General features: G+C 40.8%; 1 protein-coding gene and 1 long non-coding RNA gene across 3 annotated transcripts in view; one reads left to right on the forward strand and one right to left on the reverse strand.

Annotated features, from left to right (window-relative positions):
• The window catches only part of LOC142069314 (uncharacterized), a 440,919-nt gene that overhangs the window by 311,434 nt on the left and 107,530 nt on the right, over positions 1 to 21,955 (forward strand). The window lies entirely within an intron of this gene.
• Positions 1 to 21,955, reverse strand: part of ADGRD1 (adhesion G protein-coupled receptor D1) — a 240,070-nt gene that overhangs the window by 26,641 nt on the left and 191,474 nt on the right. For both annotated transcript variants that reach the window (XM_048821726.2, XM_048821725.2), the window contains one exon: positions 11,645 to 11,736. In XM_048821726.2, the coding sequence (XP_048677683.1) occupies positions 11,645 to 11,736 (92 nt within the window). The remainder of the gene's footprint in view (positions 1 to 11,644; positions 11,737 to 21,955) is intronic.

Below are 21,955 nucleotides of genomic sequence, written 5' to 3' on the forward strand. Positions count from 1 at the left end.
AACACTTTCTTCGTAGGAAAATGCTGATTCGTTGAAATTGAAACTTTTTGCAGGAACAGATCAGTTTAGACCAATTTTTCAATTTGAAAATATTTTCAGAAAAAAGATTTGAAATTTTCAAAATATTTTGACATTTTTAAAGTAGAAAATCCCAGCTTTACAGTACAAAATAACTTTGTTTTGAAATTTAAGCTGCTTATATTTTTAAATAGTCAAAATATAAACAAAACATTTCAAAATTATCAAAAATGAAACATTTCAGTTGATCCAAATTGAATTTTTTCAAAAATTTTATTTGCAAAAAATGTCAAGATTGATTTTCTTGGTCCTGATTTAGGATGGGAAAATGTTTTGCTCTCTCAACATAAACCTAACTCAAGTGCTGAAGAGAGATGGACTTAAACACATACGTAAACATTTTGCTGAACTGGAGCCTTAGTATGGTGATAACTCAATATTTTGGCTCATGGAAATAGACAAACTGGAAACACTTATAAATTCAATCTGTCCCTTGCAAATTAACATTGCACTGGTAGTTCTTCCATTGCTCATGTTTAAACTCATGTATGTTTACTTATCTCTGGATTCTTCCCCATGTGTTTAATCAAATATGACCCAAACAGCATTTTTATTTTGTCATATCCAATGAGCCAAAGATTTAATTAGATTTAAGACATTATCATCAGTAGTAGGACTTCAGGTCACTAATTAACATCTTAATACTCTCATCAATGTATTTTCTTTATAGTCCTCCCCCTTACTCTCCCTTCAGAGAGCTTCAATGAGATACATTCCTCATGCCCTTTGAAGCCATATGTGGGGAATGTGATTCCATGCCATTAGAAATTGTCAAGAAAAATAGCTGCTTTAAGCAGATTTGACTTGCCAGAGCGCTCTTTCTAGTGGATAGATTTCCTTCAGCAAACAGGAAAAGCTGCTTTTCATTTTTAAAGGAACAAATATAAGCGGGAACTCAGATAATTTTTTTTTTAAATGCACTAAGTGTTGCATCTGTAGTTTTCATTGCCCAGTGAGGCACAGATCATTTTTAAACAGCTTGAACCCTATGAGAAAGTTTGGACCCAGACTCATTGCTAATCTTCTTACAGAAGAGGCATTTCACAGATGGCTGTCACGGAGGGGCAGGATTCAATCACAGTGTGGTATCTCAGCACCTTCTGGCCAATGCAGACGCTAGAGACGCTGCTATTGGTCAATCCACCGCTTCCAAGAGGTGCTGTGATTGACCAGTGGATATTGGGCAAAGGATGAATTAAGATAATCTTTAAAGAAGTTTTCCAGCTCCCGTTTCATCTTATTTGTGGGAGCATTTACAAAAAAAAGGAGACAAATATACAGAGCAGTACCTCATTGATTGATGCCTGCTTAGAGAAAAAAACAAAGCTGGCAAAAATAATCAGGTGACTTGGCATCCTCTACGCTGATCTGAGACAAAAGGTGTCTGTGCTGAAAGAAAGATGGGGAATCTTTATAAGCAGAGTGCACTGCTGGAGGCCGGCATGAAGAACATGACAGGCAATGTACCATTCACAAAATGGATGTGCAATTTGCCTTAATGCAATCAGTATGCTTCTGGGATATAATTTATGGCTTTGCAAAGTGCTTTGGAATGTTCGAGTCCACGGACAAACCCTATGGATGTGTGCAGCATTGTGAGCTGCTGGAGCAGAGCCCACTTTTACTTACATCTGTTAGAAGATAACTTTACTAATCGCTATCTATCTATATAGATAGGAAAACTTTCTGTGTGAAGCATACCAAAGCCGATCATGCAAGAAACACTTTAGCAATGAATACTGACAGATGCAGGGAAAACCCAAAGCAAATGCAAAGGTGGCTGCTACGCCAAAAGTTAAAATGTAGAACATAATTAAAAACTGACATGGGAGAGGAATAGCTTTGTGTGCATACACAGTCATGTATCCTGTTGCATAGTACCCGCTTCCATATTCCTAACACATTGAGCCCTTGTACATGGTGAAATAAAAAACAAACTGCCGTTTCCAGGTGTCATGCACCTCTTTGAATATGTTTTCAGCGTGGCTGAACAGTTTTTGCAGCAAATGCTGGATGCTCTATGTTTCTAATGCCTACTGGTTTCTCTACCTTCTAAGAGTTTTTTGCACCTTTAGTCAGCATTGCTTATTGGGTGCTTGATCCAGCTCCCATCTGAGTCAAAGGAAGGTCTCCCACCACCTTCCATGGGCACTGGGTCAAGCCCTTTGTCTGCTTATTCTTTGAAACAACCAAAAAGTAGGTTAAATTACATTTAAAAGCCATGTAAATGTATGTTTTTCCTGTGACCTCTGTGATTCTTCAGTGGTCTAGGCCTGAAAACTGGGATCTCAATGAGTTAGTGCAGGGATGCCCAACCCATGGGCCATACTCAGCCCACCAGAGCATTTCATAAGGCCCATGACCTGCTTCAACACAATATGCTAACAGCTGATTCTTTAGCGTTTTTTCATGTTTATATCATTTTAGTTTACGCAAGTGTGTAAATAGACGATACTGTACATAAAAACAACCTATCTAAACATATACGAAACAAGCAGAACTTAAAATATGAATTGTTACAGGTGACTTTAAATCTTAATATGTTTGGCCCACACGAGGTTGTGCTTATGTTTATGTGGCCCTCCTGTGTAATAAGGTTGGGCACCACTGAGTTAGTGGATTTCAGCACAGTTCCTAATGGATGAAGGTCTACATGCCTCAGCTGGCGCCATTGGAAGCTGTGCTGGAAGTCTCAGTAGTGACACCAAATCAATATGACAGCTGTGGTAATCTGATTCAGTGGTGCACAGGAGATTTCCTCAGATAACAATATGGCACTTTCTACCAGCACTACATTTAGGGCAGGGGAGAGGTAGATGGGACGTGTTCCCACTCCAGCAAAGGGGTTATATTAACTGGTTCCCACGGCATCGCATCCCACCAGGAACTCCAGCCTTGATCCAAAACACAGAAACATAGGACTTGAATGAGCAGAGGGGATCCATTTCTTGTTTTTCTTCTAAGGGAAATGTCTCTGAAATGGATTCTGTTGTGTACAAGAACGTGCAAATAATTTAGCAAATGGTAAATGGCAGAGTGTGCTTGCCTCCCTTTGTTGGCGTGCAGACCACTAAAAGACTCCACTATCCGCTGCCCTGTCCACAGTAAACGGAAACATATCTATGTACCAACAAAAGCGCTCTTAGAAACATTTGGGAGGCCTTTGAACAAGAGCAACTCAGTGTGTTTGGCAAAACCCTCGCAAATAGCTGTGCCATCAATGAGGGTGTCTGTGTGCAGACGGTACGTGTGGGTATCTCCTATCAGAAAATAAGAATGCATAGTTCAAGGAAATGAAAAGCATGTGAATGATTTAGCTGTAAATCTTTAGCTAATGTAAATAGATAATAGAGCAGCTATTCTAAATTAGAAAACGCAAGGCTTCCTTTTTTTTTATTATTGTTTAGGTAAGTAGAAAAAACAAAGCACTTAATTAAGCCAGTGACCTCTTTTTTTCTTTTTATCTGGAGGATTTAACAACATTAGATATCTTGGCTTTTATTTTCTGTGACTTTATGCCTGTTTAGCTTTGTAGAATTTAGTAAGAGTCTCTTTAATTTAAAAAAAAAAAAATTCTGCATGGTTGCTAATGCAATAGCACCTCATGTAGGAGTTAGAAATTCCTTCAAAAATTTGGTTCAAGGTTATGTGAATCACAACACATAATAGCACACATGTAACTCCTGTGTCAAACATGTCCAAATGGATACATGTATCCTAAATCTGTCATACAGTTTTCTGGGAAAGGGAACATATGAGTTGTTCTCAGTGAAGTTGATGGCAAAATCCGTATTCGCTTCAATGGGAGCGGAATTGGGTCTATACTGCAAGCCATCATGGGAAAACAAACCATTTTTTCATGTATTCCTGATTTCAATCATTAATTTAACAAAATGGGGGAAAAAACTTATTCCCTCTCTAGAGATCTAAGGGACTGTTTTGATCATTTTATTGAGTGAACATTGAGCTTCGCAGGACAAAGAGAATGTGTATAGTGAAACAAAGTAAAACGCTAAGGAAATTTTCTAATTATATTGTAATTGCTTTCTCCCTGGCTGATTGTGATAGCTATCATTTCTGGTTCACTAGCTTATGAAGTCTACATTTTATATAAATGATACTGATTGTTCCAACTCATTGGGCCATTTCTGAGAAGACAGTGGGGAAGCAGTCAGCAAGAGTTTGATTTGGCTGTTTATTTGAGAGCAAGCTAATGAAACTCTATCTGTGGGACAAATGTGGTGTAAAATTGAGCATGCTGGGAAGCCCAATGATATAGCTACGCCCAGTAGCTTTGTTTCAAGCCTAAAACCACTTCTGTGGAAGTAGAGATGGAGAAAGGCGTTTTGTATTTCGTATTTACTTTTGTGTGTCCACTATGTCTCCTGAAAGTATTGTAATTAAGTCTTTTTGAAAAACTGCACATTCTTTTAACCCAAATATATTCAGAAGCCCCACCCCACTTATATGATGAAAATGATTACATGTGATAAAGGAGGCTTTTCTCTGATCAAGTTTATTTATGACAATACAGTCAAACTGGACATCTTTCCTCACCCAAGCATAGGAAGGCAACTCTCCCTCACCCAATCTCCATCCATGAGGTGCTGAAAAGTGGATCCACAGCCCCACTGATGTCAGTGGGAGTTTTTCCATTGACTATGATGGGCTTTATAACAGATTCAAGGTGCTTATATGGTGTTCAGTTAAGCAAGTGGGATCTTAACTGAAGTATGTCCACTCCACTAAGGCCCCAATTCAGCAGAACACTTAAGCACGTGCTTAAATGCTTTGTAAAATCATGTCCTGTGCCCAGCAGGCTATGGGAACGTTGGAGTCAATCTCTACAGTAAACCCACCAAAAACTGAAGTTTTCGTTAGGGGAAATCTCTCTTTCAGCATCCAGTATTTCACCCCAAACTTCCCCCAGCTGAGACCTTGAACTCTTACATTTGCATCCAAGATCAACTACTCCATGTAGGGCTCGTCAAAATTCAGTATTTTGAAAAATTTGGTTTTCACCTGAATTGGCCAAAAATTCTAAATCTCTGGACTTTTTGCAAAATGAAATATTTTTGAAATATTTCTTTTGACCTTTCAATAATGTCAAAATGCTTTGATTTGACAATAATTTCAGGTAGAATAGAATATAAAAGTAAAAGTGATAATGTTGAAATTAAATCTTTCACCCTCATTGGAATCAAACATTTTGATAATTTCCCACCAAAATTTCGACAAAACTGATACTTCGCATTAAACATTTCAATTTTCTCAAATCAGCATTTTCTAGCAGAAAACTATTGTCTACAAATCTTCAGTCAGCTCTAACATCATGTATTATAAAGTGGATACATGTATAAAACAAAAAGGCAATAAAACTCAGTGTCTCTGTGTGAACCCTGCATTTAAGAAGTTGCATACTGCATGAATAAATAAAGACAAGAGGTTTTTATTTTAATTGTTCAGTAGGACCCTGATTCAGGAAGGTACTTAAGCACATGAGTACTCCCATTGAACTCATCTATTTAATTGAACTCAGTGGAACTATTCATGTGCTTAAAGTTAGGCACATGCTTAAGTACTTTCCCAAAATTCACCCTATTTGAGCTAGGTGGAAAATGCAAAAAATAGTCTATCAATATTCCTTTAGATATTTTAATGCATTCCCTTCAGCTATGCTTGTGCCCATTCTGTGTTCGCTCCTTATGAACGGTGATTACGTTTCAGTGGCAAAAACGTTCACAGGGAGCAAATCACAAAGGTATAACAAGATTATTCATGGAACACAACATCTGAATTCATACACAAAATTATTTGTGCTGGAAGTGCTTGTGTGATTTGTTTGACCAACCACAACTAAGCAACAGAGTTCATATTCTGAATATTTGTAAATAAACCAAAAAGAAAAGGAGTACTTGTGGCACCTTAGAGACTACCAAATTTATTTGAGCATAAGCTTTTGTGAGCTACAGCTCACTTCATCGGGTACATTCCGTGGAAAATACAGTGGGGAGATTTATATACACAGAGAACATGAAACAATGGGTGTTACCATACACACTGTAACGAGTGTGATCACTTAAGGTGAGCTATTACCAGCAGGAGAGCGGGGGGGCTATAATCACTACAAAAGGTCAAACCCTCCCCCCTCCCCCCCAGCTCTCCTGCTGGTAATAGCTCACCTTTCCTGATAGCTACTACTGAAACTGTAAATAAACCATACATCATTAAATAATTCATGAAACAACTGAATAAATTCAGATAATAAACAATTGTGGGAAATTCTTCACTCAGCCCTAATTACTAGTTTGTATTTCTGTGCTAGAATTCAGCCACCCCTTAGATGTCCATAAAAGTGACCAGTTCTGAGTATTTTCACATGCAGGAATAGATGATTTGATACAAGCCCAGACTGTGACCAAAAAAAGAACCTACCTACTGAACATTTAATATCTGGACTGCTACTCGAATCAGATTTCCAGAAATCTTGAATTTAACCCCCCTTTTGCTCCAAAAAAATGTCTTAAGCATTGGACCTTCAAATGGGTAATTTTACTATGATTCCTGCACATTTGCATCCCAAAGACACATGAGTTTTTCTCTTTGATGTTTCTTCTTGAACTTCAGCCAATAGTTTTTTAATTTGGGTTTTGTTTTTTTATTTAGTTCATAGGGGTTGGTTAATGTGCACCTGCCTTGTGTCTTTGAAACTAGAGTAAACTGATTAGCTAAGGATATGTCTGCTCCCTTCAGTGGGACATGCAACAACTGGAACTGAGAAGGTCACTTCACCCATATTGCACCATGCTGCGAGAGGAATTTAAATATTGGACAAGACATGGAGTTGATTCACTTTACAGCTAGACTCTGAATATTACAGAAAGCAACTTCCTTCTCCCTTTTTGTACTACTGTTTTCGTTTTGAAATTCAGGACTTTTTCCCATAAAGTTGAATTTTTGAGGAAATTCAGTTTGCCAAAAGCAAATGCCAGCTTTCTGAACAAGAACTATACTGGGGTATTTCATAGGCAGGAAGAGCTAGCAAACTGCCCAACTTGTATATGGTTTCAATGCATGTTGCACTTACAGCAAAGAGCTGGCATATGCTGTTCTGTAGTCATAATCCAATCAGCATGCTGACTCAGATCACTGCCATATGGAAAATCATGATCAATTACTATAAATAATTACATCAGTTTGTTACTGTCTGTTGCCAAGAGAAACAGGCTCCCATTGGTAATATCCACTTGCATTGCCAAGTAACCTCATCTTTAGGGAACCTAAATACACCATGGACAAACCAACGCATCTCTACCAATATATTATCCTTTCTGACTGGTATCATCGTGATCATGATTGCATTCTTAGTCTATCAAGTACTTCAGATAATCTCTACCTTGATATTTCAAGGCACTAAGTGCCTTCCAGTCCTAATGCACTCAATGGAAGTGTAAAACACTCAAGACCTTGTAACCAGTGTGTTTGGTACCTTGGAAGATTAGGCCCTGTATTAACTAGAAATATATCTCTTCTTTTATTTTATGTTCCATGTACCATCTAAAATGTGCTTCTAGTGCAGTTAGTCTTTGTTAACTTTTACATTTTGTCATGAGGCTCCATCACTTGATATTTTTTTCTTTGGACCACAATATAGCATCCCTTTAATTGGCTTTCTTTTCACATAGCACATCAGCTCCCCTCAATCTGGTTAAAGTTTTCCTCTGGCAGCAAAACCTGGAAGAAGGTGGGCTTAAGAATTGCAGGCTAGAATTTTCAGACTCGGATGTCGAAATTTAAGGACCTACGTTCATGCTGATGTCAATGGGAGTTGTAGGTACTGAGAATGTCTGCAAGTCAGGCCACTTATTTAGGTGCCGATAGATATATTTTACACATCCACACTTGTAAATGTTGACCCTATTTTCTTACCAAGGAGAAGCGAGCAAGCATTTGGCAGCCCTGCTATATTCCTTCTGCCACCTCTTATTTGTTTTTCATTCATTGCGCTGTGCCATCCAGTTCATTATCACCTGCCAACTTAGAAATCTTTCTATTTAAATATCATCATCCAAATTCTTTCAGACAAAAACTCAGCATTCACCCTTGGGCTTCCCTGTCTTTAATTTCTTCCCATCTTGAAAAGACACAAGTTAAATCCTTCCCTCTTTTTCTGCCCCTTAGCTAGGGCAATTTGCCGCACTGGGCAGACCTTCCCTGGTACCACAATTTCCCCTGTACTGTAATTCTTATCCTTTCACCTTTGTCTGATGGTTTCTGATACCCTGAGCACTTTATGTGCCTGCAAAATCCCCTTATCCCCCGAGACAATACATAACTGCAGCAAAAATTTCAACTTGTTTTCAGTGCTTCCTTGTCTTGCAAAACCCACCTTGTCCCATTGCAATCAAGCTGGATTTTCTAAAAATACACCTGATGAATTCTTTCTAACATCATCCGCTTTCCACCACAGCTAATGTCAAATGAAGTGTACGATCCAGATGGATGCCTGACAGGCCCTTTCTTTAAGGATGCCATTACATGAAGTATTTTGCAGCCTTCAGTGATTTCTCCCCCACTGATTTAACTTGTCGACTCAAATGCTACCTTGTAGTCCTTGGTGACAGTAGCTTGACGGAAACTACAGAGGTTATTGCCTTATTTTTATTTCCCTTTGCTCTGTGTCATTGTCTCAGCTTGCTATGCTCACTCACTCCAACATGCTCACATAATAAATCAGCTAATCAACATCCAGGATTTTCTGGTATTTGGTTCTTATCTTATACTGAAAAAAGTCTCCCATGCAGCTGTGAGAACACCAGAGAATCCTGTTCGGTTTGGTGGGATTAGCTTTTTTCTTCCTGGGAAAACTTTAACATGAAAGGGATCGTCTCTCCTTTAACACAAAAATGTATAAACTCCCCTAAGCATGCAAGGAATACTAACTGCAAAGGCAAGAAATTGGATTTTGCTAATAGCATCAGGTTCAACGCCTCATTTCTCCAACAACCCACATCAGTGCCCTTTTCCATGACATCTTCTAAGCATGGAAGCCCTGATTCAGCAAAGCAATAACACACAAACTTGTGCCTTAACTGAAAGTTAAGCATGTGATTAAGTGCTTTGCTGAATTAGGGACTCCAGGACCTGGTCCTGAAAGCCACTTATCTTCTCATTCAAATCTCTCCGGAAGACCCACTTCTGCAATAACACCCACAGGAAATTAGCCAACAATGACATATCTATTTTACATTACTGTCTGCAGCATGATTGTAGCCATGTTGGTCCCAAGATATTAGAGAGACTAGGTGGGTGAGGTAACATAAGAACAGCCATACTGGGTCAGACCAAAGGTCCATCTAGCCCTGTATCCTGTCTTCCAACAGTGGCCGAAGCCAGGGGGCAGAGAGGGAATGAACAGAACAGGTAATCATCAGGTAATATATTTTATTGGACCTACTTGTCTCTCACCAACAGAAGCTGGACAAATAACAGATATTACCTTGCCCACCCAGTCTCTGTAATATCGATTTTACCTATACTTAACCGAAGAGTTGTGCTACCATGATATACAGTCCATAACTGAATAACTTCATAATCCTACTGCTTTGCATCTCCTGCCACACCTCCTTATTGTTTTGTTCTTTTTTTTTAAATCCTCCTCATTATATCAGGTCTGAAAGTAGATTGCAAGTTCTCTGGGGGCTTTTTTGTTCGGTTTTTACAGTGCCTGGGACCATGGGGTCCTGGTGTATGACTGGGGTTTCTGGAGGCCACTGGCACACATGATAATAAATAAGCTTGGAAGCTGCTATGAGAAAGGACTGCATCTTTGTCTGTGCTGCCAGGTGCCTAGCACAGTTTGGGACACTGAAAAATTAATAAGAAATAATTATCTATGTCATCAGCATACTATTAACTGTAAGGATAATGTCAGAGGCAGACTTAGGTTGGATGCACGGATTCGTGGATGGCCACACCCCTAAATGGCCTAGAGCAGGACGAAGAAAAAAAATCACATTTTCAGTCTGTATGTCAGGCATTCTAACTCTGTCCCTAGTGTTATTTAAACAAAGGACCTTAAGCGCTACTCATTTGCACTTCACTATGCTCCCACCTGCACTGCTCACAAGTGTCATAAAGATACCAATGGTATGTGTTGATTTATACATCTTCCTATGGTATGTATTGATTCATAATCTCTCTCTCTCTCTCAATATATATTTACCAGCCACCAAAGTATCTAGGTACTCAATGGTATCTATATAGCTTGTATTAACTTATGGACACTGTTTCTTTATTTTCATAGCTCTAATGGAAAATAAAAATAGTTATTGGCAGAGATGGCCATTTGTCTCCTTAGGTACTGTAATTCCTTCATGTTTCTGAAGGTACAGGGACTCACCCAGGCTCGAATCACCAGTCCTTTTAATTTCCAGTGTTCTGAATTAATTGCAGAATAATTATCTTATAGATTTTTGTGTAGACATATTTACTGTTTTTCCCTTCACTCCAGAAGATATACAATAACTAAGTTCACTTTAATTAGATCAGTGCCACCAATATTGGAAAGTTGCTGGTGCTTTAAAAATTAGGTGAGTAATTCAATCTTAAAATGACTCTTCATGTCACAATTTCAGGACAGCCTCACCAAATCCTAAGTGTACTGTGCATCATGGCTCAGAAACATAAAAAGCAAATTGTCAACACATTTTAGAGTGACTCAGTAATAGACACATTAAATCTGTCCTCTTTATATTTGGAGGAAAGCATGTTTAGGAGATACAAGAATGTCTCTCTGGACTGTACAATACTGTGTTTCACTTAAATTCAGTGGGCTAAATTCTGCAACCCCATGGGTTTGGACTGAGGTTAGAATTTAGCCCCATGTGTTCAGATATCAGAGATGTATCTAAGTTAAAGTGTCACTTCCAAGCTTCTGGCGATGGGATGGCACTTTAATAAGGCAGTGTTTTGGCTAGGCCATCAAAAAGGCCACTACCATAGTGTGTAAACTGCTTTGATATATAAGAGCGTTAGGACTTAAGCTCAAAATTAAAGTTAAGCATGGGCCTAGGTGCTTTTCAATAGGGATGGACTTAGAGGTAAACACATGCTTAAATATTTTGCTGAGTTAGGGTCAAAATCAGGGATTATCCTCAGAAAGCCAGGGAGTATTGAAATGTTCCAGTGTAAACTAATTAAATGACTGTTGCATTCTGTGCAATGTACTTTTGAATGTACTTATTCTCTAAGGGGAAAGAAACCAAAGTGTTAATAGAAGACACAATCATGAGTCGGTATGTGAAGGGGATTGTGATGGGATGGTAGGGGAACTACCTAGCTCCTGGCAAACAAGGGGTTAACTCCAGCTTCGCTTCCCCCTTCCATAGCACAGTTCCTGCATTAAAAATGGGGGGTTAATTTGCTGACTGTGACTGTTTTTTTTTTTTTCCTATTGAGTCATCCTACCAATGTACAGAGATGAGCACATGATATAGCCATCTGTGACCTAACCTCGTTCTAGGTGAGTCCCTTATTGCAAAGCAATGTGAACAGAATGACTTACTTGACTGCATTGGCATCTCCGTGCACCTTATAGTTGTCTGCGCTGATTCTCGAGATGACTCTGGTGACGGCAATGAGAATGCCAATATTGACCTAAATAAGAAAAAACAGAGCTTAGTCAGGGAAATGAGCATGGAATATGTCAGAGGCAGGGCCGGCTCTAGGTTTTTTGCTGCCCCAAGCTCAGAGAGCGCAACTGTCCAAGAAGGGGGGGGGCAGGGGGGAGCCGGAATGCTGCCCCTGGAATTGTGCTGCCCCAAACACGTCTTTGCTTTACCTAGAGCCGTCCTGGTCAGGGATGCAGAGTGCCCTGAGTATGTATTCTACAAATCCAGCAGAAAAGGGTAACTTTTGCCTTTTATATTAACTTTCCAACCATAGGGCTATAATTTTGGTCTGTTCTTACTTAGGCTAGGCTGACAGTGATCCCAAGGATAGTTCTGGTAGCTTGTACTCTTTTCCCCCTAGATGCCATTTTAGCAGTTCTGTGCCACCCACAAATTCCCCTGTGCAGGGGAAATTCTAAGAAACCTAAACCCACTGGTTCTCTGGCTGTTCTGCACAAAGCAGCAGAAGTGGGGGGCTAAGATCTGGACCCACTTTTCTTGTTTAAAGCATCTTATTGGGGACTTTGTTTGTTTTTATAATGGATGTCCACTATCTGCACATTGAGATTTGGGTTAGATGTGCTGAATGAGAACTGACCATTAGTTAGAAACTTTGCATCCCATCATCAGAAGTATGGATTTGACCACAACTGCAAGGCCAAAAAACCCTATTCTATATGTGAATATCTTAGGTTCCTACCAGCACCTGACAAACTGGCCATGGAAACTGCAATGTGTGTGCGTCTGTGTTTTAGAAAGCACCTTCTTTTAGACCTTTCAGTGCTGAATTCTTGCCACTTACCAAAATTTGCTTGCAATGTTGGCATGAGATCATTTCGAAACAGAATTAAGGAAAAATGTTAAGCCTGAACTCTGCTTTACACAAAGGCATGCTGCATTTGATGACAGGCCCAGCAGAAAAACATCCATGGAGTGAAAAGAATTCCCAGGGAATCTTGAAAAGATTGACATGGAAAGACAGAACAAAGGCTTGTTTGTCATCCCGTCTAGAGTCATAGGTGAAGAAAAGGAGAAGGAAGCTTTACTATTGGAGGGACACTCTTGCTGTCAAAACACCTTAGCTTTTTGAGAGCGAGAGAAAGAGGGAGCTGAGAGGCAGAGAAAGTACAGTTTCCCCTTCTAGTCTAAAGTCAGACACCAACTACAGTTAGTGTTGCCGCCTGTCCAGTTTTCACCAGTGTCCGGGGGCCATTTGACAAGCCCCAAGCTCCGTTTTTTTTAATCTGTGGCAACCCTAAGGAGAAGGAAGGAGGCAGTGCAGCAGCAGCAGCCATCACCACCTCCAGGGCCAAGTTGCTCACAAGGCTTGTGGCGTGCAGGGGCAGGGCTGTGGGGAAGAGGAGGGGTGTGGCGGGGCCTGGGGCAAGTGATGAAGCAGGGATGGGACCTTGGGGGAAGAGGCAGGGCGGAGCCTTGGGGGTCCGATTACTGCCGGGGCAGCCCTAACTACAGTGTGTGTTGTTTACCATAGAGTAAGTACCATGAAGGAAGAAGAATAGAATAGGTCTGAACAGGAGGAGGAGGAGGGGGATGCAGACTGTAGTGGCTGCTACTAATTATTTTTCACCTCAGAATGAGCAGAAGTAGTTATTTGTACATATGTGCTTTAATAATTTTTAGAATGAGAAAATATTTAAGATTTTTGAAGTTTAATGGCCACTGAGGCTTCTCAAGATCTTTTCCTTCATTGCCCCCAAGCCCTGTTTCTTGTGGACTTTAGGCACGTAGGTGCAGATCCTCAGCTCTTGTGGCCAGTCATAGCTATGATTATTCACAGCAGCTGAGGATCTGGCCCATCATTACTGCTGGACAACAGGTAGTAGGAAATCAAGAATCCCACTCTGGACTGGATCTAGAGCCATTTGAATAATTCCTTGTGAAAGCTGGCACCATTTTCATTCACTGGTCTCTATGAAGTTGGATAATCTGAATATTATTCAGTAGGAATTTGGACATTCCCTGTCTCCTTCCCCATCATTTGGAAATACAATTTTATTTTATTTACCAGGCTGTAACGGGCAGTCATGAGCAGCTTACTTTTGATCTGACAGGTACACCATTCACTGAAGCAGTTCTAGTTACCATTTAATGTAAGCTGTTTCAATCTGTTCCGAAACCCTTTGCATTGCATATCCTTACTTTTAATCGTGGATGATATTTTAAGCATGTGTTAAAGATTTCATTGTTTTGGTCCCCCTATCTCTATTTCATATATTTGTACACAAACACAGGGTCAAATCGTACTGATTGTATTCATGTGAGAGTCCAACTGAAGGCAATAAGCCAATGGCTAAGGTCTTTATTGAGATTTTACTCAGGAAAAATTCCCATTGTAGCCAATGCAAGGTTTGCTTTGGTACGGGCTGAGTGAAAAGGGTCTGTTCCCCCAGTGGTGTTGACTGTTCCTTGAGAGGAGCAGAGCGTCCTCAACTCATATTAGCTTCAGTGGAAGTTGTGGGATCAATCAGAAAATGCTCCACACCTTGCAGAATTGAGCCCACACTGAATATGGACCATATGATCCAGTTATCAAAACCACTTGTGTGAGTAAGTCCAGTAGACTGCACTTTCAAAGCAAATGCAAACAAAACCTGTTTTCTAAAACACAGGATGTTTAGCATTTGTAGCTGAATTTCAGTTTCAGAATTATATATAAATGAAAAACTATTTGAAGCCTGAACTTCACTGATATTTTGGGACTTCTGAAATGCTAGTTGTTTATAAATTCTTTGATCTTCTCCTCCTGTGAAGTCGCTATCACCATGTCCCCTTTGCTGTATGTCAGTGAGATTGCTATCACATAGCAAGAGAACACTATGATCTTATTACAAAAAAAATGAAGACCCATCATAAAATCAGCAAAGAAATTCTTAAATTTCCAGAGCTCCATACTTTAGTGCCTTGTACCCTGCATCTGCTGAAATGTCTTGTATTCCCAAAGGCTAATTGCACTACAGTTTGGATTTTCTTACAATACTCAGAGGACGAAAGCTCTCTAAAAGCACTGGGTTAAATCAAGAAATGAGTTTTGTGCAAGAACGTTAAGAAGTAGTTTTAGGGCAGATAAGCTATTTGGGAAATTAGTGTTCACATCTAGCCTGAATAAACGGATTAGATATGAACTTCTTACTTTATTAATGTGCTAGCAAGCAAAGTATGGAAGCAATTGCACTCCAATTATAATATGAAACTGAAATTCAGCCACTGAATTGTTCCACCGATGATTTTTTTGACATCTGGCATTAATACCTTGTCAACAATATGAATAGGAGAATGTTGGGTTGATGAACCACCATTGTATTTTAACTTACAAAATAACACAACCTTAAAATTGCTGCAGATTTACAACCAAATATGAGAGACACACATACAGAAGCCTCACATATTAGAATGTTGAAGCTAGAGGAATATACGTTTAGATAAGGGAATTGAATGCTGCTCCTATTTCTTATTTTTCTGAAAGACCAGAATTGACTTCAGACTTGCAGTTATTCTGCTTATAATTACTCATGAACTTGCTTGTACTGCTTTTTTAAAAACACAGTTAATAACAATAGCCAGATCTCCTGATTTACAGGGCTTATATTCGGGCAAAACTCCCATTAAAGTCAATGGAATAAATCCTAGGAGGTGATGAGCAGCTGCTAGTCTAAGCAAAGTGAGTGGGAGTGGCAGGTGAGCCAAAGTCCATGGCAAATCTCTCATAGACTTCAATGAGCTTTGGATAAGGCTGAAGAACATTTCACCTGAGTGAAGACTGCAGGGTTGGGACCACAGTTACAAAGGCAACCAAGGCTGTTTCTAAGTCCTTTCAGCATCACTTTTCTCTCTTATGAGACTTTTTTCCCAGAACCAGTTTCTGAAAAGTTGAAGTATATGGGCCACATCCTGCAGTCCTTATTCATGCAAGTGGACACAAGAACAAATGGATATAAACTGGCCACTAGGAAATTTAGACTAGAAATTAGACGAAGGTTTTTAACCATCAGAGGAGTGAAATTTTGGAATAGCCTTCCAAGGGAAGCAGTGGGGACAAAAGATCTATCTGGTTTTAAGATTAAACTCGATAAGTTTATGGAGGAGATGGTATGATGGGATAACATGGTTTTGGTAATTAAATATTCATGGTAAATAGGCCCAATGGGGTGAGATCCGAGTTATCCAGGAAAGAATTTTCTGTAGTATCTGGCTGATGAATCTTGCCCATATGCTCAGGGTTTAGCTGATCGCCATATTTGGGGTTGGGAAGGAATTTTCCTCCAGGGCAGATTGGAAAAGGCCCTGGAGGTTTTTTGCCTTCCTGTGTAGCATGGGGCACGGGTCACTTGCTGGAGGATTCTCTGCTCCTTGAAGTCTTTAAACTACGATTTGAGGACTTCAATAGCACAGATATAGGTGTGAGGGGTTTTTTTTGTAGGAGTGGTGGGTGAAATTCTGTGGCCTGCATTGTGCAGGAGGTCAGACTAGATGATCATAATGGTCCCTTCTGACCTAAATATCTATGAATCTATGAAAAAGTAGTTCTGTTTAAGGGAAGAGGGTCCCCAACAGGCAAGCAAGGCTTGGCCCCACAACTGGAATTTCAGTGGAATGTCTAAAGAAAAGGAGTACTTGTGGCACCTTAGAGACTAACCAATTTATTTGAGCATGAGCTTTCGTGAGCTACATGAGCTCACGAAAGCTCATGCTCAAATAAATTGGTTAGTCTCTAAGGTGCCACAAGTACTCCTTTTCTTTTTTGCGAATACAGACTAACACGGCTGTTACTCTGAAACCAGTGGAATGTCTGCTGTTGCAGGACCTGATGCTGCAAGCCTTTGTCAAATCTTCCACAGGTATCTAAGGGGTGGCTTGACTGCAGGATCCTGCCTCTAAAATAAGTCAGTGGGAGTTTTGCCATTGACTACAATGGGGCTTAGGTTCCAGTTAGAGATGAGTAACAATCCAAAGGTTGTTCATCTGAAATACAAGTCTACAACAAAGCTGGGCTGGAAATTTGGCAGGAGCAGGCTCTTTCCTTTATTTAGCCAAAATTTTAGTCTGAATTTATTTATGTTTCATCCAGATTCCCTCCAAATCTCATTAGATTTTTGTTGCTTCTCTTGTGCAGTCCAGAAACTCCATGAACAAAGCTTTATGCCTGGCATTTTGGGACTTTTGCATCCACTCTAGGTCAGACCCTGGAAGGTGCAGACACATTCAAAAAAAGTTTCCAATACATTAAGTTAATTAAATCCATTGACCAAGCTTCTTTAAAACACACACTCTTTTAGGTTCCACATGAGTTTCAAGCAAAATGTCAGGGGGTTAACTGAACAGATTCACCCATCCTTAGCTTTAATGTATTTCCTGGGGACATGAGTTAATTTTCTTGTCATCACGACATCATTAATAGCAACACTAACATCTCAAGTTATTGTGGCAGAGGTCCATCGCTAAATCACATGGGAAATCTGTAGTGAATGTTATGCATTTCCATCTGCTGCTAATCAGTTAAAGCAGATGGATGTTCAAAGTTGGAAGAAGAAGGGGCCTAATTTTGCTCTCAGCGACCCCAGACCAATTGTGGGGTCATTATGTTGATTTAAAGGGAGTTACTTTGGATTTTCACAAGTGCAGCTTAAAGAATTCACACCGGGAAGTTCTGCCTCACCGGTCAGGGCATGGCAGAAGGGTTGGGAATGGAGGAGATATACAGTAAAGCAAGCACTGATGGAAAGGTCTAATCAGACCCTTATTTGTCGTCTTTCCTAGCTTTAGTCTTTCACATTTGATTTCTTATCATCAGTTTAATTTTTTCAAAAATGCTGCATGTTTTTGTGTAGAAAAAAAAGGAATGAGGAGCTTTATTTTAAACGAGAAAAAATGTGAGGGCTCAGGCACTGATGTGGATAAAATTAAGGAAGCTCAACTCCTGAGAGTTGTGCCCCCATCCAGCAAAGCACCTTAGCATGTGCTTGACTTCAGTGAAACTATTTGCCTGCTTAAAATTAAGCATATGCTTAAGTGCCTTCTTGCTTCAGGGCCTCTAAGCATTAGGGGCCAAGTTCTGTCCCCCACTTACTCCTCAAGCAGACTGACTTAAATCAGTGAGGCTACTTGCAGAGCAAGGCACTATGTAATGAGAACAAGAGCAGAACATCGGGCCCGCAGAGTGATCTGCCCCCTAGGTGCTCCCTTACTCATAATAAAGAGTACCTTGAAGTCAGTGGAGGGAGGCATTTCAGTGTAGGACACTGTACTGGGACTTGGGAGTCTTGGGTTCTAGTCTCAGCTCTGCCTGTGATCCTGGGCAAGTCACTTCACCTTCCTGTGCCTTTGTTTTCCCATCAGTAAAATGGGGATAATGAGATTGACCTCCTTTGTAAATTGCTTTGAGACCTATTGTGGAAAGTGCTGTGTAAGAGCTAGCTGTTATTACAGAATTGGGTACTAGGTACTATTTAGCGTGAGTGTGTCAGCAAGTTGCCTTTAGTGTTTAGTATTTACAAAGTAGTACCATTCATAGGCATGGATTGCACAGTGAGACAAGAGCCCCAATTCCCAAAGGAATGTCTGGGCCACTAATGAAAAAGCAATTAGCCCATGTCACCATGGTACAGAATTCTTTGTTGTGATGACGTTTTACTCAGATGTGCACACTCATCTACAAAATTGGTGTTGAAGAGAATTGTAACAGGGGATGGGATCAGCCTAGGAAAGTAATGATTTATGTCAAAGCAACATAAAGGACCAGCAAACTACTGTCCAAAATTTTCCTCAGCATGATTGCTACCTTCTTGGTCTGTTCAATGTCTTTGCTACTACCCATCACCCAGGAAGCACAGGAGTTTGGTTTTTCACTAGAATTGCCTTAACTCTATCATATCTATGAAAACACACCAAGGGTTACAGATGCCTGATAATGAACAAAGCCGTCTGCCAGAAGTCTTTACTACCTTGCTCCAAATATACAGATTCTTTTGGAGAGATGTTTCCTTGAGCACAGTCTGACTAAGATTAATTTGCTTTTCAAATCAGCAGAAAGAGCGAATAGCAAAGTTTGATATTTTCAGGATACTGCATGGGGGGTTTCTTCATGTTCCTAAAGGCCTAAGATCTAGGGATTAGAAGGGTGCCCTACAGCTCTTCATGGCACCATCCCCTCATGTCCCTTGCCTTAAATCCTAAAGCGAGCACTTTTGGGGGCTGCGAATCCACACGTGGTCAGAGTGTGAGAGGTGGTGGGTCGATTTGTTGCCCTTATGGGGAAACTACCAGAGGCTTTAACTTTTTCCACAGACATAACTCCCATCACTCCGTAACTCCCTTTTAAGGGGGCAGCTCCTGGTGGAAGCAGCTCTAGCAGCATGGCAGGCAGAGGCATAGGAGCTGCACCGATCTTGTGGAGAGAGGCACCCATTCCATGCGGGAGGGGGCTGAAAAGCCTGCTCCCCCCATGGAATGATTGCCTATATGCCATTTTCCTCTGCTGAGGCCCCCTACATGGGAACCCTGTGGTTGGGAGCCGTCAGGCTTTTAAATACTGCCTTTTGAGCTGTACTTTCCTAGCAAAACAACATTTCAGGCAGCTAATGGCTAGTTTGCTACTTAAAGAGCTTTTGCTGCTAAATAACAGGATGACTAAATACAAATACACACACATTGAAAACACAAGTTAGCCTTGCTGTTATTCCCTAGGGTATTAATCCATTTCTCAAGTAGAATATTCAGTTGGCACTATTTGCTGCTCTTTTGGGCTGAGCTGGATTTGGAATATTTTGCAAATTATTGTAAGAACACTACCCCAGTTCATTTATTCTCCCTCCATTTGGCTCGCTCTTTCTTTCTTCAAATATTTGAATCCACATAAGAATATAACTTGTCCTGCCAAGAATACTGTCTAACAAATAAAAAGTTAGGGCCAAGTAGTTTAGCTCTAATTCTAACTGAGCAATTACTCAGACGAACAGTGCCGCTGATGTCAAAATTCACCCCTGGCAGTAAGTTCTTCACCATCTTCCCCTTTGTATTTAATGCTGTCTTTGGGCATCAGTATAGGAGGGCTTGATTATGCTGATTGCCTCACATGTCCTACACAGCAAGACAGCAAGTGCTGAGTCAATGAGGAAACAATTTGACTATTGGATTATTTCAGTCCTTCACCATTTATGGGTTTCTCTACACTTGAAACACTACAGCGGCACAACTGCAGCATTGTACTGTAGACACTTACTAAAGCCACAGAAGGGCTCTAGTAAATCCAACTCTCCAAGAGGCAGAAGGTAGGTCAAGAGAATAATTCTCCTATCAACATGGTAATGTCTACACCTAGGCTTAGGTCAGTTTTAATTACATCACGCACGAAAAAAATGAACATGTTATGAAAACAAGCCCAGGACTCTTCGACCAACTCTGCCATACCCATCTACGCTGTCACGTGCACATCCGTGCTTTCCTTTAACATGACAGAGAAATTTTCCACCTATCACTTGGGATTCTTTAGCTATGCCATTAATCTCATCATTAAGCTGTTGGTATCAGGCAATTTCTGCCATGTCAACATACCAGCCTTGCAAAACTGAGACATGAACTTTTTCACCTTGCCTGTTAAATGTCTCTAGAGTCCTAGCAAGCGCTTCCATCCATATTAACTCCCTATGACTTTTCACGGCACGTAGAGTGAGTGGGAGCGGTGCTGAGCTACACTGCCCATGAAATGTCCCGATTCATGAGATCTCCTGACCACTCTCCAGCAGCCAGACTCCATCAGATGCCTGGCTGCAGCCCCACTGGCAGAGGGAAGCAGCGGAACCACCAACTGCCATCCCCCTTTGGGTGTAGCTGTAATGGCCAGTTTCCCATGAGTGAATCAAGCCCTTTGTAGGCCCTTAAATGCTTGTAAAATGCCGTGATGTGGTGAATATGGTGTATGTGCAGTTCTCCTCTTGGCTTGTGTCAATGCTCATTTGCAAATGCAATGGGTGGGAGGTTCTCTAGGTGCAGGAGCATTTGGGGGCATCTCACTGGAACTTTCCTTTTGCTATTCTAGCCCATTATGGTAAAGTCGATGCCCCCATTCTGCTGCTCCTCCAGGAAAATAATGGGGGCATGATTTTTGTGCTGTGCCTCCTTAGTGTGCACAGAAGGCACAGTTTGTGGGGGACAGGTGTAGTTTGGCATTGCCAGTTGTTAGGCGGCTTATTCCTTCACCCACTTACTTCCCTGGTCCTTCTCGCATGAACAGAGAGCAACAATACCCGAAGTCCAAAGGTGCAAACAATTAGATGTTTATTGGGATGAACTTCCAGCAAGCATGATTCTAGTTTCCTTCCTTAGTATCCTCCTTCCCAGCTCTGACACCACAGAGCCTTACACCTGTGTCCCTGTTCCCATTCCTGCCCTTAGCCAAACATGATTCCAATTTCCTTACTCCCATTCCCTGTTCCCATTTCCCTCTTTAGCAAAACATGATTCCAATTTCCTTGTTCCCATTTCCCCCTTTAGCAAAACATGATTCCAATTTCCATCCTGCTCTCTCCTGCAAGTCCCCACCACAGACAACCTCGCTAGTGTCCATGCAGGAAAGGGGCATAGAGCTCTTGGACCACGGGCATTCCATGCCACTCAGCCCCTCTCCAACACTGAAAAGATGGCCCAGAATCTGGACTCATGACTTAAAAATCAAAGTAAGGCCTTTAACACAGAAGTGTGGTTACTCTACTCAATATAAAAAGAAAAGGAGGATTTGTGGCACCTTAGAGACTAACAAATTTATTTGAGCATAAACTTTTGTGAGCTACAGCTCACGTCATCGGATGCATTCAGTGGAAAATACAGTGGGGAGATTTATATACATAGAGAACATGAAACAATGGCTGTTACCATACACACTGTAACGGGAGTGATCAGGTAAGGTGAGCTATTACCAGCAGGAGAGCCGGGGGAGAGTGGGGGAAACCTTTTGTAGTGATAATCAAGGTGGGCCACTTCCAGCAGTTGACAAGAACATGTGAGGAACAGCAGGGGCAGGGGGGAGGATAAACATGGGGAAATAGTTTTACTTTGTGTAATGACCCATCCACTCCCAGTCTTTATTCAAGCCTAAGTTAATTGTAGCCAGTTTGCAAATTAATTCCAATTCAGCAGTCTCTCGTTGGAGTCTGTTTTTGAAGTTTTTTTTGTTGAAGAATTGCAACTTTTAG

The sequence above is a fragment of the Caretta caretta genome, chromosome 15 (genome assembly GCF_965140235.1).
Source record: "Caretta caretta isolate rCarCar2 chromosome 15, rCarCar1.hap1, whole genome shotgun sequence".
NCBI classification, from domain to species: Eukaryota; Metazoa; Chordata; order Testudines; family Cheloniidae; genus Caretta; species Caretta caretta.